A 16,740-nucleotide genomic window follows, 5' to 3' on the forward strand; every position below is an offset into this window, starting at 1 on the left:
ACAGCGTTGACTTGACGAGAGTTGGGTGGTCTGTTCTCACGACGGTCTTTAAATCGACGTGGAGACATGTTCCGCCCTTGGAAATTGTCACGTCGAGGTGAAGGTCCTCGTCCTCTCGAAGGATTGTCACGCCACTGCTGCTGCGGAGACGACGGTCCATAGCGACTCAGTCGATCATCGCGTTGGGGTGGCGGCTCATAGCAACTCGGTCTCTCGTTACGCCACTGCTGCTGACGCGGTGGAGATCGATAACGCCCTGGATTCCCTCTTGGTTCACGTCCTCGCATTGACGGAGAACGGCATCTTCCTCTTGGTGGAGTTCGTTCTCGATTGAAGAATCGGGGTGGTGAACGACTTCGTCCTCGTCCTTGAATAGGAGGGTCAAAGTGTCCAACATCTTGACTCCAGAGTCCTCTCTCGTACGCACTCTCCAAGTTAGGTCTGTAATCATTGCGCATCCCTGGTTCTTGGCGTCTGTTAAACCCGACATCAGGACCTCGACAGCTATCCCCCGGCACAGCCGAACCCCCTTGTGGTTCAGCTTGATTGCGCCATGGCTCAAGTGTAGGCCCTTTCGAGTTACTCGACAGTCCTTGCCCCAAGTAGTAGATGTCTGATTCCCACGTAGGCACCAATCCAGCTGTAGACTGATTGCCTTCCCACTGAGTCTGCGCAGTACTCGATACAGTAGGTTGCATGTTTTGCAGTACAGTAGCTTGTACACCCTGTTGAACAGCAGGTTGTCCAGTAGGTTGCACTTCAGGTTGTACCGCAGATTGTATGGCAGTTTGCACAGCTACAGCTGGTGTTTGCAGTGTAGGCAGTGAGGTTGATTGTCGTTGTTGTAGTCCTTGTCCTCCAACTTGTATGTGTTGAACAGGAACTCCAACTTGCAGCTGCAGTCGCTGCGTTGCTTGCGCAACCGACGATTGAGTGCGTTGCGTACTTGCCCGCACCCCTTCAACAACACGACGCTCTCCTCCTTCTTCACTTTCCGCAGGAGACGTTAGTGACCATGCAGGTGATTGCGTAGCCGTAGGCGATAGGGCAGCACCATCCGTAAGGTCAATCGCATTCGCATCGCATAGTGATAGGCCAGCAAACAGTCCTTGGCCATCTTCTTCCAACGCTACCGCATCCACACGACGTACGGAGTTCACCAGCGACACGGGAGCCCTTGGTTGTCTCTCTTGCAGCTTTCTCGCGAGCTCTGGCTTCAGTTGCTGGCCAGTGAGAGCCGCACACTCGGCATACCAATGTCCTTCTCCTTGACAGCTCGCGCAGTTTGTGCGCTGCTTCTTATCTGCAACGCCCTTGGATCGCTTGCGCTGTTGCTTGTTGCGCTTGCGTCCTCGGGCTTAACCTTGTCCTTGGTCCGTTTCGACATGAGCAACTTGCATTGAATGCGCGACCGGTTGTCTGGTCTGTGCACGCAGCTGGTCACGCTGGTGTTCAGCAGCGCGTAGTCGTTGTAAAGCTTCAGCAAGTGTAAGTGTCTTACGATCATGGTTGTTAAGCCAATCGCCGTGTTCACGGGCGAGATCTTTAAACGCTTCCACGCTGTTCGACAGTAGTAGGCTTGCATGTTGCCACTCAGCAAACTCACCATTAGCTTGATGTAGAAGTGTCACCTTCTTTGCAATGTCGTCAGCATACTGCGATACTGACTCGTTTGGCTTGAGCCGGCGCGTCACTAGCTCTTGCAGTAGGTAATCAGGATTAATGCCATCTCCAGCCTCAAAGTGCTGCGTAATCGCATCGTAGAGCATAGCGGCGGCGTCCATGTTGTCGTGGATGTCGTCGATCTTGAACGTCGTACGTAGGTCAACAGACAGCGACAACGCAAGTGCTGAGAACGCCTTGTTCTTGCGCGACTTGTACCACACGCGATATTTGTCACGACGCATGCCTTCTACTGCATCGTAGCGCTCAGGGCCATAGGTGATGTCTCCCAGCATCTTCGGCTCGAAGTGCAACGGCACCTCGCTCTTCCAGGCTTTGTAGTCGCCCTTCAGATGGAGCTTGGGCAGCTTGATCGGAGGCGAGTTGATGAGAACCTTGGTGTACTCAGCCAGCTCGCCGTCGTTGTAGCGGCCAGAAGGGTTCATGTTGTCTAGAGGGCGCCAGGGATTGTCGGTGTCTTCGTGCCCGATTAGATGGATTTAGCGGCGACTGGGGAGGTTGTCATCTGGCACGGATTTTCCGTCTTTTCGAGAAAGTTTTCGCATACTGTCGAGTTACATTTGGAAGAACCCGCGGCCACCTTGGATACCAGCCAATGAACGAATTAGTCGTTCTGCATCACTGTGCGACAGTGTTGCGTCATTGTTCAAGCTTGAATTTCCTGCCAATGGGGTTGAAGCTTGATCTTGATTGGTCGAAATTCTAGAACTTGTGTCTGGAACGCCAGCAGCCACGTCAGTCGCAGACTGCGCCCTGATTGGGCTCATAACCAGTGGTGACGTAGGGTTCGTCACGGGGGGAATGTTCTCCATGTGTCGATCGCTTCTAAGAGTAGGAGCCATTTAAATGTAAATACACTTAAATGTCAACTTTAGGAAACTAATCAGGAAGTAACGTAAACACGTAAGTGCCGGGCAAAAGGCCGCGACAGGACTGCGGTGTCTGGCGAGGCTGCTCTTCTCTGCTGCTCTCTGGTGAGCGGCAGGCGTCAAAACGCAAAGTGTGGAGCAGCCTCCGCCAGAACACCGCTGTACCGCAAAAGTAGATTAGTATACAAATCGCAAATAAGTCAATACTAAACTCTAGATAAATGCACTCTTGTTTGAGTACACCATCTTGGCAGCGCACAGCCAACGATGTCCTTGTGCATACAGTTTTTGGTATAGTCCTTCGCCATTGCACGCATGTGTACTCAGTGTAGCCGGTTGTAGTAAGCCGCAAGCTGCACTGCCAGGCGCATGAGTGTCCTTGGGATGTGTCTTTGCAGACACTGGCAGTGGACGGTGGCTCGTAGATGGGGGCACCGGACACTGGCAGACTGCAATGCACTGGCGCTCGACACGCAGGTAAGTTTTATAGCTCACAGACCGCTTAAGAATACTCTGGACGGTAGTCCGCTTTACTGCTTGGGGGGGTCTTAAAGCGCTTCGTTGCCCAACGAGCAAGTTCGGAGTGAGAGCATGCAGGATTTGACTTGTGCTTCTCGCACAAAGACTGCTTTTGTGGGACATGTAGGAGAAAGGGCGATGTCCCATTGTCTTTGGCGGTAAAAATCAAAGTGTGTGTTTGTAAGAAGACGTCCGATCCAAAATTTAAAATCAGACCGATGCGGCGTGTCATCCCTCGGCGAGGAGGGGAAAACCGTTGAGGTTAATTGCTAGGGTGGTGATAAGCAAAGGTAATTGCGCATCCGATTCGCGTAATCATAAAATCTGGCAGGGTATCGACTGATACCGGTGTCGAATTGGAGGTGCACGACTGTACTGTTTTTTTACTGATACATTTTTCGGTACTGTACCACACAGCGAAGCACTTCCTGCCGACAACATGAACCGCCAGTTGCGGGCGCTTGGGGCGCTCCGTTGCGGATCCCTGGGGCTACGCCGTGCTCCCATTTCTGGAGGCCAAAAGCTGCTCCATTTTCGTACTGTGCAGGCGGCCGTTCCTGTTTTCGCCGCGCCCTATTCACTAGACAATCGGCGCTTTTCCACCTCCGAATCTGCCCCGCCGACACTGGAGTTGACAATGACCGACGGACAGCTCACAGGTGCGTCCTAGAAATATCGCGCAACTGATATGAGGTAGTAAACTGATCGAGTTGGGCATTGTAGACGTTGCGGCGGCGGTGACTAGCGGCACGGGCAACGAGCCGTGGGCTATTGTTCAGGGTGTGCAGTCGGTACTAGAGACGGTGCACACGACCACGGGGCTGCCCTGGTGGGCCACGCTGTTGGTACGAAAAACGGATGCGTTTGATGCGGAAGATCATTTTAATACTGATGTTTTGAATTGGTCTGGTGGCGCTTGCAGCTTTCGGGTGTGACGGTGCGAGCTGTCATTTTTCCATTTTACGTGCTCCAGATCCAGGCCATGCAGAGGTGCAGCATCTATTTGGTGTGGCGTTATTTAATACAGGGAGTTTTAATGATCTTTGTGTCGATTGGGGTGTGCAGACTGATACAGGCGAGACCGGACTTCAGTAAGCTGCACTCGGCGTACAAGTACGCGCGTACATTTACCGTAAGGAGCATGTGTCTAGATGTTTTACTGCAGCTCTTGCTTGAAGGCATCACACTGACGTCTCTTTGTTTTGTGATGCAGCCTGGCTCCGACCACAAGGGGCACCTCGACGCTATCTTGCTAGGACGTCAAGGCCTCAAGGCAGTGATGAAGAAGTACAACACGCGGCCCATTCAGACCATCATGGGGTCTGTTGCGTACATTCCCATCTTCGTCCTTATGGCATACAGTGCTCGTGACATGGTACGCTCTGGGAACTTTGCAGGATTCGACTCTGGTGGTCTACTGTTTTGGAAGAACCTCATGGAGACGGACAGCACCTATGTACTGCCGATTCTCGCTGCGACGTCAACTTACGGCAACTTGGAGCTCTCTGTGCGAAACAAAAGTGGGTTCTGGACAACATTGCTTCAGGGAGGCCAATATATCACGATCTTTGCTGTCCCAGTCCTAGTCAATCTGCCTCAGGGTGTTTTCTTCTATTGGCTGGGGGCCTCGTGCTCGTCCATGGCTCAGACCATCGCGATGAACAACAACAACTTCCGCCGACGTATTGGACTCAAGCCCCGAATCACAGAGACAAAGCCACCTGCTGCAGCTGTAGCTGAGATGCTCGGTAAGGCGTCGCCCGATACCACCGGGGGTGCGGCGGTCGTCAGTACGGCGCCTACAAAGTCTCAGCAGTAATAGAAAACGAAACAGACCCGCTGACCTTACGTTAGATGCCAAGAAGGTTTCTGATTCAATATAAGAAAATATGTAGCAACAAAAAAAAGTGTCCAACGGGAGCTTGTAGCTGCGCAACAAAGTGTCACCTTCATCACGGTCTGTGATTCACAGCACAGCCATGTTTACCACTGACTCGTAAGCACAAGAAGCTGTCTGGCATCAACACTCTTGCCAATTTGGCTGGATTCTCAGGTTTTTATCCAACCAAACGTCAAAGTTCACGCTGAGAAATGATCCACCAGTCGCATAATCAAACTCAGCAAAACTTGACGAATGCGTCATTCCTCAATCCTCCGTGGGCCAACAAAGAATGCGCTCTCCGCGCCGCAACGACGCCGAGACTGCACAACTCCAGCGTGCCACACACTTGGTGATTTTTCAGCACGGACTTCTAGGCAGCAAACACGACTTCTCTCGCTTTGTGGAGATCTTCCGGACGCAATTCCAGAACGATGAGCTGTTTTTGCACTCGGGCGAAAGCAATGCCACCAGCTTCTTCCAGACGTACGATGGTGTGGACCAGGGTGCCCATCGCCTTGCCGATGAGATCCAGCAGCTGGCGGACAAGATGTCCAAACTGCAGAAGCTTTCGATGATCGGCCACTCGCTGGGAGGGCTCTACAACCGCTACTGCATCGGGCTGCTGCTCAGTCGCGGTTTCTTCGACAAGGTCGAGCCGATGGTGGGTGCAGACAGTGTAGAGCTTTCACTGTGCATATGACTAACTGTGAGGCTGCTGCAGAATTTCGTGACGTTGGCGACACCGCACCTCGGCATCCGTCGTCCTCGTCGTGGCGCGACCAACGTTGTGTTCAATGCGTTAATGCCCAAGATCTTTAGCAGAACAGGAGCACAGCTGACTCTGAGTGATGAGGCGAGTGAGGAGACGTTGGAACTGAGCAAATCTTCCACTGCAAACCTAGACAAGGACTTTCATCCAGGTACAGCTGATTGTTTCTTTCTTCGAATTTGTGAGAATTGCTGCTGACATTCGCTCATTTCTTGTAGCTTGCTCTGCGATGAAGGGATCCTTGCTGATCAGTCTTACGGTATCGGAGAAGCGGCAAAACGACGGCCAGGAAGCATTTGAGCTATACGGTTGCACCCTCAGCGATCGAAGGCTCCGTGTATTCGAGGACAGAGACGATGAAGCCCAGTCCAAGTTGAAGTTCGAGATTGATCTATCCTGCTCCGACGTCAAGGTCCTGCTGCCTAGTGGGAAAAGCATCGGCGACGACGCGAACTACTTCTCCAGTTTTATTGGATGGGGGCAGAATGATGACGAAGAGAGACCCGACGTCTTCGGCAACTTCGATATCCAGATTCAGTGGTCCGCTGAGGCTTCAGATTCTGGCACTACCAGCACGAATGGTTGTGTGCTTCGTATCCCAGAGGAAGATATTCATCGCGACTGGAGATGGCTCGTGGCGCTCAGTAACGCTAGCTTCGGTGTGCGCTGTGTGACTTCGATAGCAAGCATTAAGCAAGCAAAACCCCAAGAGACTGTCGCTCCACCCCTGCTCAGCTGCTTGACGCGAGGCCAGTTCATGCAGGCGTTGCAGATGTTCAAAGCACGCACTTTGTATTCGAGCATCTTTTTCGACATGCAAGTTCCGTACACCTGTGCAGCAGTTCGTGCGTTTAATCCGTATCGCTCGCGCGCGAAGGAGCTTTTGATGTCTCCTATCTACACCCACATTGTGCTCGACTCTCTGCAAAGCGCACGCAAGTTACGAGACACTATTCCTCTCCAGGTCAAGCGTCTCGCCATGAAGTATATGACGCCCAAGCACGCTGCCCTGTCCGAGGCTTTGAACGAGGACGAGCAGCTACGCAGTGGCCAAAATGGCGAAGGCAGTGACATCAGTAGCTCCAGTGCCCACATGACCAGCATCGGAAGCACTCGCCGTCATGCTTCAGACCCTGGACGGAAGTCTTTGAAGGACAACGGTCGACACAGACATCTCTTCCACAGTCGCCATCGTGGGAGAACCGAGGGCAGTCTCTCTTCCCACCATTCAGGCGTGTCACGTCCAGACCCTTTCGTCGAAGGCGACGTTATCTTGGACCAACTCCCGTACGCCTTTACAGCAGATGTAGAACAAGATGAACTGCGAGGTATGCTGCTGTCTGTGCAGAGTGTCGGCTGGCGTCGCATTGACGTCCTTTTCGGAGGAATAATGTCGCACGAGCACATTATTGCCAAGCGAGCCGACCTCAACAAACCCTTAGATTCGGGCATTGATGTCGTGCACCACGTCATGGATACATTCCTAGTGTAAACAAACAATTCACCTGGTACTACGTTGACTTGTCAGAAGTACTACTAGGATATTTTACCTAATATTTTAAGAAAACTCCGCAAAAAGGTCCTTAAAAACAACAGCAGTATCCGATGTTTTCTTCTTTTATTTCTTTCCCTTCTTCTTGCCTCCTTTCTTTCCTGCTTTCTTCTCAAACTCAGCAGCCTTACGTTTATTCTCCTTCTTGGCCATGTGTGTGCGATACGCAGCCTGGATGATCCTCGCAGCAGTATTCTGCGCCTTCAGCTCTTCCTTGCGCAATACTTCAAGCTCTATTAACCTCTGGCGCTCATCTTCTTTTTGTTTAATTGTTGTCATCTCCTCTTGCCATCGTTTCTGAAAGTTCTCAAGTCTCTTGGCATTGGCAGCCTTGCTTTCCTGCAACTCCTGTAATTGCGCTTGCTTCGCTTGAGTGTCTTGCTGGTACTTGGCATTCCACTCAGCCAGCTCTGTCTGGAGTTGTTCGTGACGGTCTTTGAGGAAATGCACAGTCTCGTCATGTACCTTGGTCTCTATCGCACACTTACCCTGCAGATCTTTGATGCGGTCGTGTTGCTCTTCCATTAGCTGGTGGTACATCCGCGCCGTACTGCTTCGCTTCGCCTTGGCTTCGTTTCGCGCATATCGGATATCGATTTGCGTCTTGGACTTGACTGCGAGTATCTGCTCTTTCAATCGAAGTATGGCTGCCTTGTGCTCCGTCACCTCCTTCTGGTGCTCCAGTTTCTCTCGGGCAAGTTCTGCCCCCAGTCTTTTCACTTCTTCGACCGCGTCACGTTCCTTTTCGAGGATGTCGTGTGCTTTTTCCTGTGTGCTTTTACCGTCCGCCACGAACGTGAGCAGCGTCTCAAACGTCCCGTGTTTCTTCATCTCCGTCAACGTATGTCCAAGCAGCTCCAAGATACCTTCGCGTTCCTGCTGAATCTTGAGGAGGTTCCCTGCAAAATTGGGGTTCTCTTTGAGGTTACGACACAAGCTCTTGGTGGACTCTCGCAGCAGCCGACTGACCTCCTGGATCTCTCTCTGGTTCTCCTTAAACTTGGATTTATTGGCCAGTCCTTTAAGTACTGCTCGCTGGGCGATGAGCTTCTCGTACTTATTCTCGAGCTGGCGCTGCTCTTGGATGATGCGGGAGATTTCCTCGCCCACAACCTGCGACAGCTCCTCGCGGTGCTGCAGAATGTCGGGTGTGATGCTGCCCAAGAAGCTCATCTTCTCCAGGGACTCTTCCAGCACACCGCAGGCGCGAAGGCTCTCGGTGGGCGTCAACTTGAAGGCCATGCTGCCTGAGGTCGTGCGTCTACCTCTCAGACACTCGCGTCGCTTCACGTCCGATGTGGCAGGTGGACACCATCATAAGCTCAAAATAGCTCTACACTAAACTAATTTGCATCGCTGTTTGTCGCCAGTTGCGAGTCCTGTGCGTCTTTGTTGTTTGTGGCGGTGAAAATCCACCGCATTGCATGGAGTATCTGCTGCCGGACTTTTTGTTGGGTCGTCGTGATGGCGACTGAACAGACAAATCGCGAAGAAGGTATACGCACCAAGCAGAGCAAACAGCGCAGAATCCTGATGCCAAGCGAAGGCCACTGCGGTGCTGCAGCTGAAAAAAAAATCTTGCCGGACGCGTACGTGTTGATGGCCTCACGTCAGTGAACGGGGCCATCAACAACATGGCTACAATGGTGTAACTGCTATGAAAGTGACGCGCTTATTAATAAGTGAACGTTGAGCTTGTCCCACCCTCTTTTATACACAGTGTCGCTTTTTGAGTCTTTTCACAGGAGTGACCTATACATCAGAATTTACATTCAGCAAATCGATCTCATTCGTCAACTCGCCGCTTACAGCGCACTGCAAGTCTCGCCGTAATTCTCACCGAGTCCAGTCTAGAAGAGCGACGACAAAGAATGCTAAAGGAGCAGGACCCGATGATCGAGCTCCTGCGGGAGTGGATCATGTCGCCTGTGGGCGACCAACAAGAGCTGCGCGTGTCGGTTCTGGAGGTCTTCAGCTACATGAGCGAGCTCATGTCCGAGCATGCAAAGAATCCCGAGCGTAGCCGCCTCAAGAAGTTTTTGCCCCACCTCAAGAAGATTTTCCTTCCATTGGACCTCACACGGGCCGCGCTCGAGTACGACGCCAGCACGCACTTCCTGGCGCGCAAGCGAGTGCCGCCCACCTTCAAGGAGGTGCGTCACATCCTCAACCTGGCGACTACCAACGCTATCGCTGGGAAGCTAAAACTCGTGACTTTCGACGCCGATGACACCATCTACGAAGACGGTGGCACTATCAGCAAAAGCTCGAGGATGGTGCAGGTCATCGTGGAGTTGCTACGTCGAGGCATCGTCGTGTCCCTCGTCACAGCGGCCGGATATCCAGGCAATCCTGGCCGGTACGAAGAGCGCTTGCGAGGTATTTTGGATGCGCTTGAAGACGTGACCATGCAAGAGCGAGCGCGGTTTCTGGTTATGGGTGGCGAGTGCAATTATCTATTCGAGACTCACACCGACAAGACGACAGGCGCTGTGGGACTGCGTGAGATCGATGGAGCAGTCTGGAAGGACGGACGCGGAGAACGCTGGCCAGAGGACAAAGTGACAGCGCTACTGGACGCAGCGGAAGTTGTACTTACGAGAACAGTTAAGGAACTGCATTTGTCAGCTAGAATCCTGCGGAAAGAGCGCGCGATCGGCATCATCAACACGTCGGAGAAGCGGATTCTGTACGAGAACCTGGAGGAGATCAGTCTCACGCTGCAGCACGAGTTGCGGCACTTCAGCGTCCCGTTCTGTGCCTTTAACGGTGGTAACGACGTGTGGGTGGACATTGGACACAAGGCGCTGGGCATCCAGGCCTTGCAGAAGTACGTGTTTCGCTTCTTACCCGAGGAAGTTCGCGACAGTGAAGAGCTGCGTAACATCCAGGGCCAAGAGTGTCTCCATGTAGGCGATCGCTTCACGAGAACAGGCAACGACACTCGATCACGAGATGCCGCCACAACCATCTGGATCTCCAACCCGCAGGAGACTGTCCACATTATGACCATTCTCCTGCGGACAATTGACCTCGTGAGGGAGCAGAAGAGAGAGCGCAGAGTGGAGAGAGAGAAGGACAAGAAAGCCAAGGCAGCGGCTGCAACCACCAGAACACCAAGCGATGACGGCAGCGACGCCACAAGTGACGCAAACATCTCTAGCGACGGAGAGAGCAGCAGTGGCAGTGGCGACGAGCGAGAGACCACAGTCAAGGCAGCTATCCAGGCCGCTACCACAGCTTCACTGGAAGAGAAAAATACCTGAGGCGGCGGCTGTAAGTAAAATACGTTTTTTTTTCTTGAAAAAGCTTTTGGGTGTTAGATGTGAATTTCCACGTCTCCTGGTCGCAGCTCATCGACCGGGAGACTCGACAACTTCATCGGCTTGGCTACTTGTACATTTTCGCCTTTATAGATGCCAAGCTCTTGAGCAACATTCTGTCGCAGAGAACCAATTTGTGGGCTTAGCACTTGATGTTCTTGGTACGCCACTTCCAGCAGCAACGGAGCGTCGTGAAGACGCTGGTCGCGAGCTCGAATGAAGCGAAAAAGCTGACTGCAATCCACGTTCTGAGCTAGCAATTCATGCTGCGAAATGCGAAGTAGAGCTATGGCCATCGCGAAGACGACTGAAGATCCTTCAAGGAAGAGAACGTCCAGGAACCGGAAGGTGGTCTCGCTTGGGAAAGCAGCACAGCAAAGAGGTAGCAGCCATTGCGTCACGAGTACAAGACCCATTGGCGGGAGGTGGAGCCGCTGGAAATGCCGATGCAACTTCGGAAGCCGCATCCGTATGAGCTTCTCGAGCACACCACCGTCCACGTGTAGCCCCGTCATTCCTTGTGTGTAATACGACGGGAAAAGGTCTTCGCAGATCACGTGGAGGAGCCAGAATACTCGCTCCTCGACTTGGAAGGGGTCATCGGATGATTTTGGTCGTTGAGAGTGGTAGAGGCACAGCAATCGCCCTACGACGAAAGTCATGGACTGGCAGTAACCAAGAGATTCGTTGTGCAAGGCATAGGCCAGCAGCACACGCTCTAGAGATTGTTGCCCCATTGGAGATGTGAGCCAACATTTGTCGTTGCCTGCAAATGTACGCTTCAAGTCCGCTTGGATCTGCTTCTTAGCTACCGAAAAACGCGAGGCAATGGCACCAGAATGAACTTCATCTGTCGGGTCTTCGAGACGCTTTATCAGGCTGAGGAAATAGTTCCCCGGGTAGTGAGTCTTCGTGATCAGCGCTCCACTCATTTGTGTATACGCTTCGGGGCGTCGCGACATTGGAATACCTTGCCACGCCAGCTCTCCAACTGCGCGCTTTCGAGTTGCATCAAAGACGCACAATCCGAAGTCATTCGCCACTATGGGAACATTGTGGGACCTACTCAGTGCTCCTCGAATTCCCGTGAGATTGCACGTCTCCAATGTGTTTGAAGTGTGGAGGCTGCATCGGAGACAGCGCCACCGCTTTTCTTGCTGTTGCTCGATGCCTTCTATGAGAAGTTTGTAGTACGCATAAGACCTCGTTACACCCGACACAGACTTGCTTCGTTGCCACTCGCCATTCCACAGTTTCATCTCTGGGTCAAACACCCCAAAGCCCAAACTGTCAACGAGCATTGAAGGATGTGAAAACTGGGACGAAGACGAAGACGACGATGACGTAGACGCTGTCGAGGATGAGGACCCAGGAGGTGACCCGCTGTCATCGTCTTGCCCTGATGCACTCAGCAGCTCCTCTGCTGTTGCTGGCCAAGTGTTTGGTAGAGTTGCATGCGGTAGTGCAGACACCCCATTCGGCAGAAACAATGTGCGAACGAGAACCAAGCCCCCATTCGTCTCCGGACTAATCACGTTAACCAGCGGTAGCCACTGCATTTTGGCTGGCATCCCTTGCACCAGACTCAGCAAAGAGAGCGAGAGTTTACCCACACAGCACGACTCCCTTTGGTCCTGGCTTTCGTGGTGGACTGCTATTGTCACTTGTGTTAGTGCCAGCGCTTCGGGTGCTCGAAATACGCTTTTGAGGGAAAATCGAGGATGACGCCATACCTGTGGGCTCCCTGTAACAACCAAGTCGTGTTGCAGCGTCGCAAGCTGCGACCGCCCACAGTAAATGAATCTGGTACTGCTACAGGAGCTTTCGCTGCATGCAACATCAGGCGTTGAAGGTGTTTCGACCGTAACCACAGCGTAATAGCGCTCCTGGGGTGCCTTGTTGGTGAGATTTGAGCTTGTCGGTATTGCCACGGGAGAAGAACGCGGCAGACCTCGAGCCTCCAGCAGCTCAAAGTGCAAGTCTCCAATAAATGATAAAGCAATGGACTCAGCTGGACGATCCTCGTTGATGGCTCCAAAGAACCGCTGGAGACTCGAGAGACTTCGTCGCCGACCACCGTCACCAGTCGTGAAAACGCCCGAGAGATTTGGTACCGTGTAGCCGCTAAAGCCGTTGCGATTGCGTGCACGCATGCGTACCAGATACTCTGTATCCCTTTCTAGGCAGCACAACCAGTGCTCACGTGCCTCTGGCTGCAATAACACGCCCAATGGCTCCCAATGCAGCAAAGAGGATGCCGACAGAAGCGCAGATGATACCGCGCTTGGAGCTCGCGGACTGCCTGGTGATGTCGAGGGCATGAGCATGAGCATCGTGAGAAACCCACTGGCTCGAGACAGACTGACAGGCTTCTTGCACACCTCCAAATGGAAATACATCGGCTTCAATTCCTCCCCTAGTCTGGTATCGTTGCTAGCTGGCTCCACACTCCAGCTGACCCCCAGCGACGTTGTGTCAGCACCTATACAACGCAAATTTGATGGCACGCGAGGCACTTGAGAGATTTCAGCCAGGAAATGTCGAATGGAAGCCGGACGCGTTGATGCGAGTTCCAACGCTGTCTTCCCCTCCTTTGTACGTGCTGTGAGAGTCAGTTGATGGCGGCCTGGAGCTTCTAGTACTAACCATTCGCAGACTTCCAGTGGTGCAGCCATCGCGGCGTAGTGCAGAACAGAGTATCCAGTCACATCTAGCGCTGTCAATGCAAGCTCACCACGACGCGGCTTATCTTCCCTAAGCAGCCATTTGATCACATCCAAGCGGCCATTGTATGCAGCGTAATGCAGCATATTGCGTCCACTTAACGAGGTAGTTCCTAGGTGCAGCAAATATCTAGAAATTTCACTTTTCGCATTCGTCACCGACTCCTTTCCAGAAGGCGGAGACACCAATTCGGCACACCACTTAATCACGTCAAGATTACCGTGAATCGCCGCGAGATGCAGCACGTGCGACCCATTTGCATCAACAATCGAAATCCCCGCTGGATCGTGTTCAAAAAGTAATTTCAGCAGCTCCAGCGCCGTCGCCCCCGTACCCGAAGAAACGGCCTCGTGGAATGGCGTACGACCATCTCGACACCTCGCTGACGCATCCGCTTCGTGAAACAGCAAACACTTTGCCACCTGTACGTTTCCGCATCTGCACGCTTGATGCAGTAGCGTTATCCTCCTCCCGTCAACGCAGTGCACGGCGTCAACTCTGTCGTTGATAATGTCCACAGCATCGGAGCTTTCGCCAGTAGGCTCCAAAGTAAGTCCTCGTGTCTCCAACAACTCGAAGAAAGTCTTTTTTTTATCGATTGCGGCAAAAAGCTCCCGTGCTTCTCCTCTTGTGGGCGAAACGGGCGGCGAACAAGGTGACGAGCCCTGGAGTTCCGCCAGTCGAATCAGATCCAGCGTGAAGGCCGGGAAGATCGACAGCTTTGGCACTGGTGGCGATTTTGATACGGACGTGGCTTTGGTAACGTATGGTGAGCTACTGGCCCACTGCTTGGACCGCTAAGAGAGTAAAAGCAAGCCGTTAGTCAAAAGGTCGCTCTCAACCTGAAGTTGTTGTGCTGTTGAAAGTGCTGGAAGTGATGACACACACGCACCGAATCGGTGAAATCTCCGCTGTGCGGCGGATTCTCCATTGTCGCCACCGATAATAGATACGAATTGAGAGTCAGGGTTACTCGCGAGGCCTTTTCGTCGACGGAGCCACGATACGTTGCGTAAGTCTCACTTTGCGCAAATGCCGATCTCTGATTGGAAGAGAAATTTTAAATGTAGCCATCTTGGTGGCTGTAGGATGAAAAATTGAAATTGGAGACGTAAATAGCGAATCCGCCCGAATAGAACACCCTCCCGAATAAAGTCCACTTTTCTAAATATCGATATGTTCTTGTTGTGCAGCTCCATCGCCGATGGACCATCGAGTTTGCTTTTCGACGCACTAGCTGTTAAAAGGAGACATAGGCATGGGTTTCACGGACCTGTGAAGATGCGTCGGGGAAGTACCACTGCAGACCTTCGGAGTCCGAATCGGACGGTACTAGGTGGTGTGACACTGTGCTATGATCTGTGCAGTGAGGACGAGCTGGACCTGGCGTGTGGCTCTGAGAGCGACACGTGTAGGAAGGGATTGGTAGCGGAGAGCGGGAAGACTAAGAAATGACTCTTTTTTTTTCATGCCAATTCAACCGTGGAAGGCTTTTGCTGACAGCCACTGATAAACACGGACATTAATGCACGAAAAACGACAACCGCTGAAATTGAGTACTCGGAGATACTTCCTGTAGCTTGCTAGTCTGTCGAGGAAGGTTCGGAGCCCGGCAACGAGGTCTCAGTCAACAAGAAAACGACAATGGTCGTCATTCCCCCACATTTCGTATGTAGAGCCTTGAGGGATACAAGCCAGAATCCACCAATCCCAGACCGAGCTCAACACCACATGTAGAGAAATACAACCCAAAATCCCGGTATACCGGTATATTTGATACAGCTTCTCGTACATAGGCGCTCACAAGGAAGACCAAGCTCCCGCGGTGTCACCAGACATGTACAGCAGTACAAGTTGACATCGGAGCCCATGCACAAGAAGGTAACTGTCTTAGATCACCTTGCAAAGAGTAAAAGGATTCGTCTAACGCTGTCCTTAGATCCTTGACCGTCTCTTTACTCCTCATTCACTTTTATAGTTCATCAATCGTGAGCTTGCCTGTAACGGGGTACGTAGCCCTAAGTGTACCCTGATTACATGAAGAGTGACACTTCACACCATACTCCGGGATACTTGGTACAAGGTACCAAGGTCGTTCAAAGCCAACCATTGGTCAAACGACATTGCATTTCTATAGGTAACATATAGTTTGTATTAAACCCAAACTTAACCTACCTATAAATATACTCAGTTTACAATCTACCTTATTTAGGTCACTTCGCTCTCTCTAATTAAAGAGGGGACCTGTGAACTGCCGTTCACTGAGAGTTTGTATACTCTCGGGAGATAACTTCCTCTAGCGCAAGGTGCTGTGTGACCCCGTCACACTTGGTAGCACTTGTAGTCAATCCACGCCACCGCGGGTAGACTACCTGAACCTCTCCGAAGCTCGTTGCCATGGATAGGAACGACTTCTCCCATATGAACGGCTCTCAGTTCGAGTCGGTTCAGAAGATGGCAGGCATCTTCGGAATGGAGGCCCTGCAGAGCCTGGTGGTATCAACACCGGCTGAGCAGCTCGAGCGCGTCAATGCATTCGACGCGTACGAGCAGGGCCTCATCGCGCATGTGCGGGAGAACCTGCAGGCTCCGGTGGCGGAAGAAAATCCGCCTCACCCGAAGCCAATACGGCTGAAGGTTAAGCCGTATGAAGGGAAAGAAGGCGAGAACCTTCACTTCTGGGTCCGAGAAGTAGAGCTCGCGATGGACGCGGCTCTGATCTCGACCGAGCAACTGCGTGCTGCTTTTGCACTCTCCAACCTTAGCGGCCGTGCTAAGAGTTGGGTGTACACACGGGAAGCAACATCCCCTGGATGTTTCTCATCCTGGTCTCAGCTGTGCGAACGGCTCCGAGCCGCGTTCCTCCCGGCGAACTACGAGTACCGCCAGCGCTCGCGCTTCCTCGCGTGTAAACAAGGAAGGCGCGAACTGCACGAGTATGTGCAAGAGATACGGGAGCTCACGGCGTCCCTAGTGGGAAATTCACTCAACGAACACATCAAGATGACTGTGTTCATTGACGGCCTTCGAATGGGCCCCGCACGCACTCAGCTGTTCCGGGTGCAGGCAAGCACCCTTGAAGAGGCGATTCAAGTGGCTCTTCAAGAAGAATACAGCCATCGCCAGGCGCGTACGCCGGCCTCAGCGTGGCCTGGGAGTTCCTTGTCGGCTCCCGGTCGAACAAGCCCCAACGGACCAGTTCCCATGGAACTCGGGTCCGCCGAACAGCGTGATACCCGCTACTTCGGCTGTGGGAAGATGGTCCACTTCAAGCGCGACTGTCCCGCGGAAAGACTCCGCAGACGGTCCTTCCCCAAACCCGTCCTCAAGGGTCGCTGGCAGAAGCCAGGATCCCGGGGACAGGGGAACGCCGGGAACCAGTAGGGGCGGGGCGCCCTACTGGGGAAGAACTAAGTCTT

At 52.7% G+C, this 16,740-nt stretch overlaps 5 protein-coding genes across 5 annotated transcripts; 3 read left to right on the forward strand and 2 right to left on the reverse strand.

Moving 5' to 3' along the window:
* Positions 1-3,510: 3,510 nt before the first annotated feature.
* Positions 3,511-4,890, forward strand: PITG_13344 (Cytochrome Oxidase Biogenesis (Oxa1) Family; the record flags this gene model as incomplete). The annotated part of the gene is made up of 5 exons (XM_002899942.1): positions 3,511-3,730; positions 3,795-3,916; positions 3,994-4,061; positions 4,137-4,203; positions 4,285-4,890. 5 exons carry the CDS (start codon positions 3,511-3,513, stop codon positions 4,888-4,890), a joined length of 1,083 nt encoding a protein of 360 aa, XP_002899988.1.
* Positions 4,891-5,242: 352 nt separating this feature from the next.
* Positions 5,243-7,042, forward strand: PITG_13345 (uncharacterized protein; the record flags this gene model as incomplete). Its single annotated transcript, XM_002899943.1, has 4 exons — positions 5,243-5,614; positions 5,675-5,873; positions 5,941-7,009; positions 7,039-7,042. 4 exons carry the CDS (start codon positions 5,243-5,245, stop codon positions 7,040-7,042), a joined length of 1,644 nt encoding a protein of 547 aa, XP_002899989.1.
* A 298-nt stretch (positions 7,043-7,340) lies between these two features.
* Positions 7,341-8,516, reverse strand: PITG_13346 (uncharacterized protein; the record flags this gene model as incomplete). The annotated part of the gene is made up of 1 exon (XM_002899944.1): positions 7,341-8,516. The coding sequence occupies one exon, from the start codon at positions 8,514-8,516 to the stop codon at positions 7,341-7,343; it is 1,176 nt and encodes a 391-aa protein (XP_002899990.1).
* A 569-nt stretch (positions 8,517-9,085) lies between these two features.
* On the forward strand, positions 9,086-10,548 carry PITG_13347 (IMP-specific 5'-nucleotidase, putative; the record flags this gene model as incomplete). Its single annotated transcript, XM_002899945.1, has 1 exon — positions 9,086-10,548. The coding sequence occupies one exon, from the start codon at positions 9,146-9,148 to the stop codon at positions 10,538-10,540; it is 1,395 nt and encodes a 464-aa protein (XP_002899991.1).
* Positions 10,549-10,593: 45 nt separating this feature from the next.
* Positions 10,594-13,407, reverse strand: PITG_13348 (putative RabGAP/TBC domain-containing protein; the record flags this gene model as incomplete). The annotated part of the gene is made up of 1 exon (XM_002899946.1): positions 10,594-13,407. One exon carries the CDS (start codon positions 13,405-13,407, stop codon positions 10,594-10,596), a length of 2,814 nt encoding a protein of 937 aa, XP_002899992.1.
* Between the last annotated feature and the right edge of the window lie 3,333 nt (positions 13,408-16,740).

Source organism: Phytophthora infestans, genomic scaffold, assembly GCF_000142945.1.
Source record: "Phytophthora infestans T30-4 supercont1.28 genomic scaffold, whole genome shotgun sequence".
Taxonomy (NCBI): domain Eukaryota; phylum Oomycota; class Peronosporomycetes; order Peronosporales; family Peronosporaceae; genus Phytophthora; species Phytophthora infestans.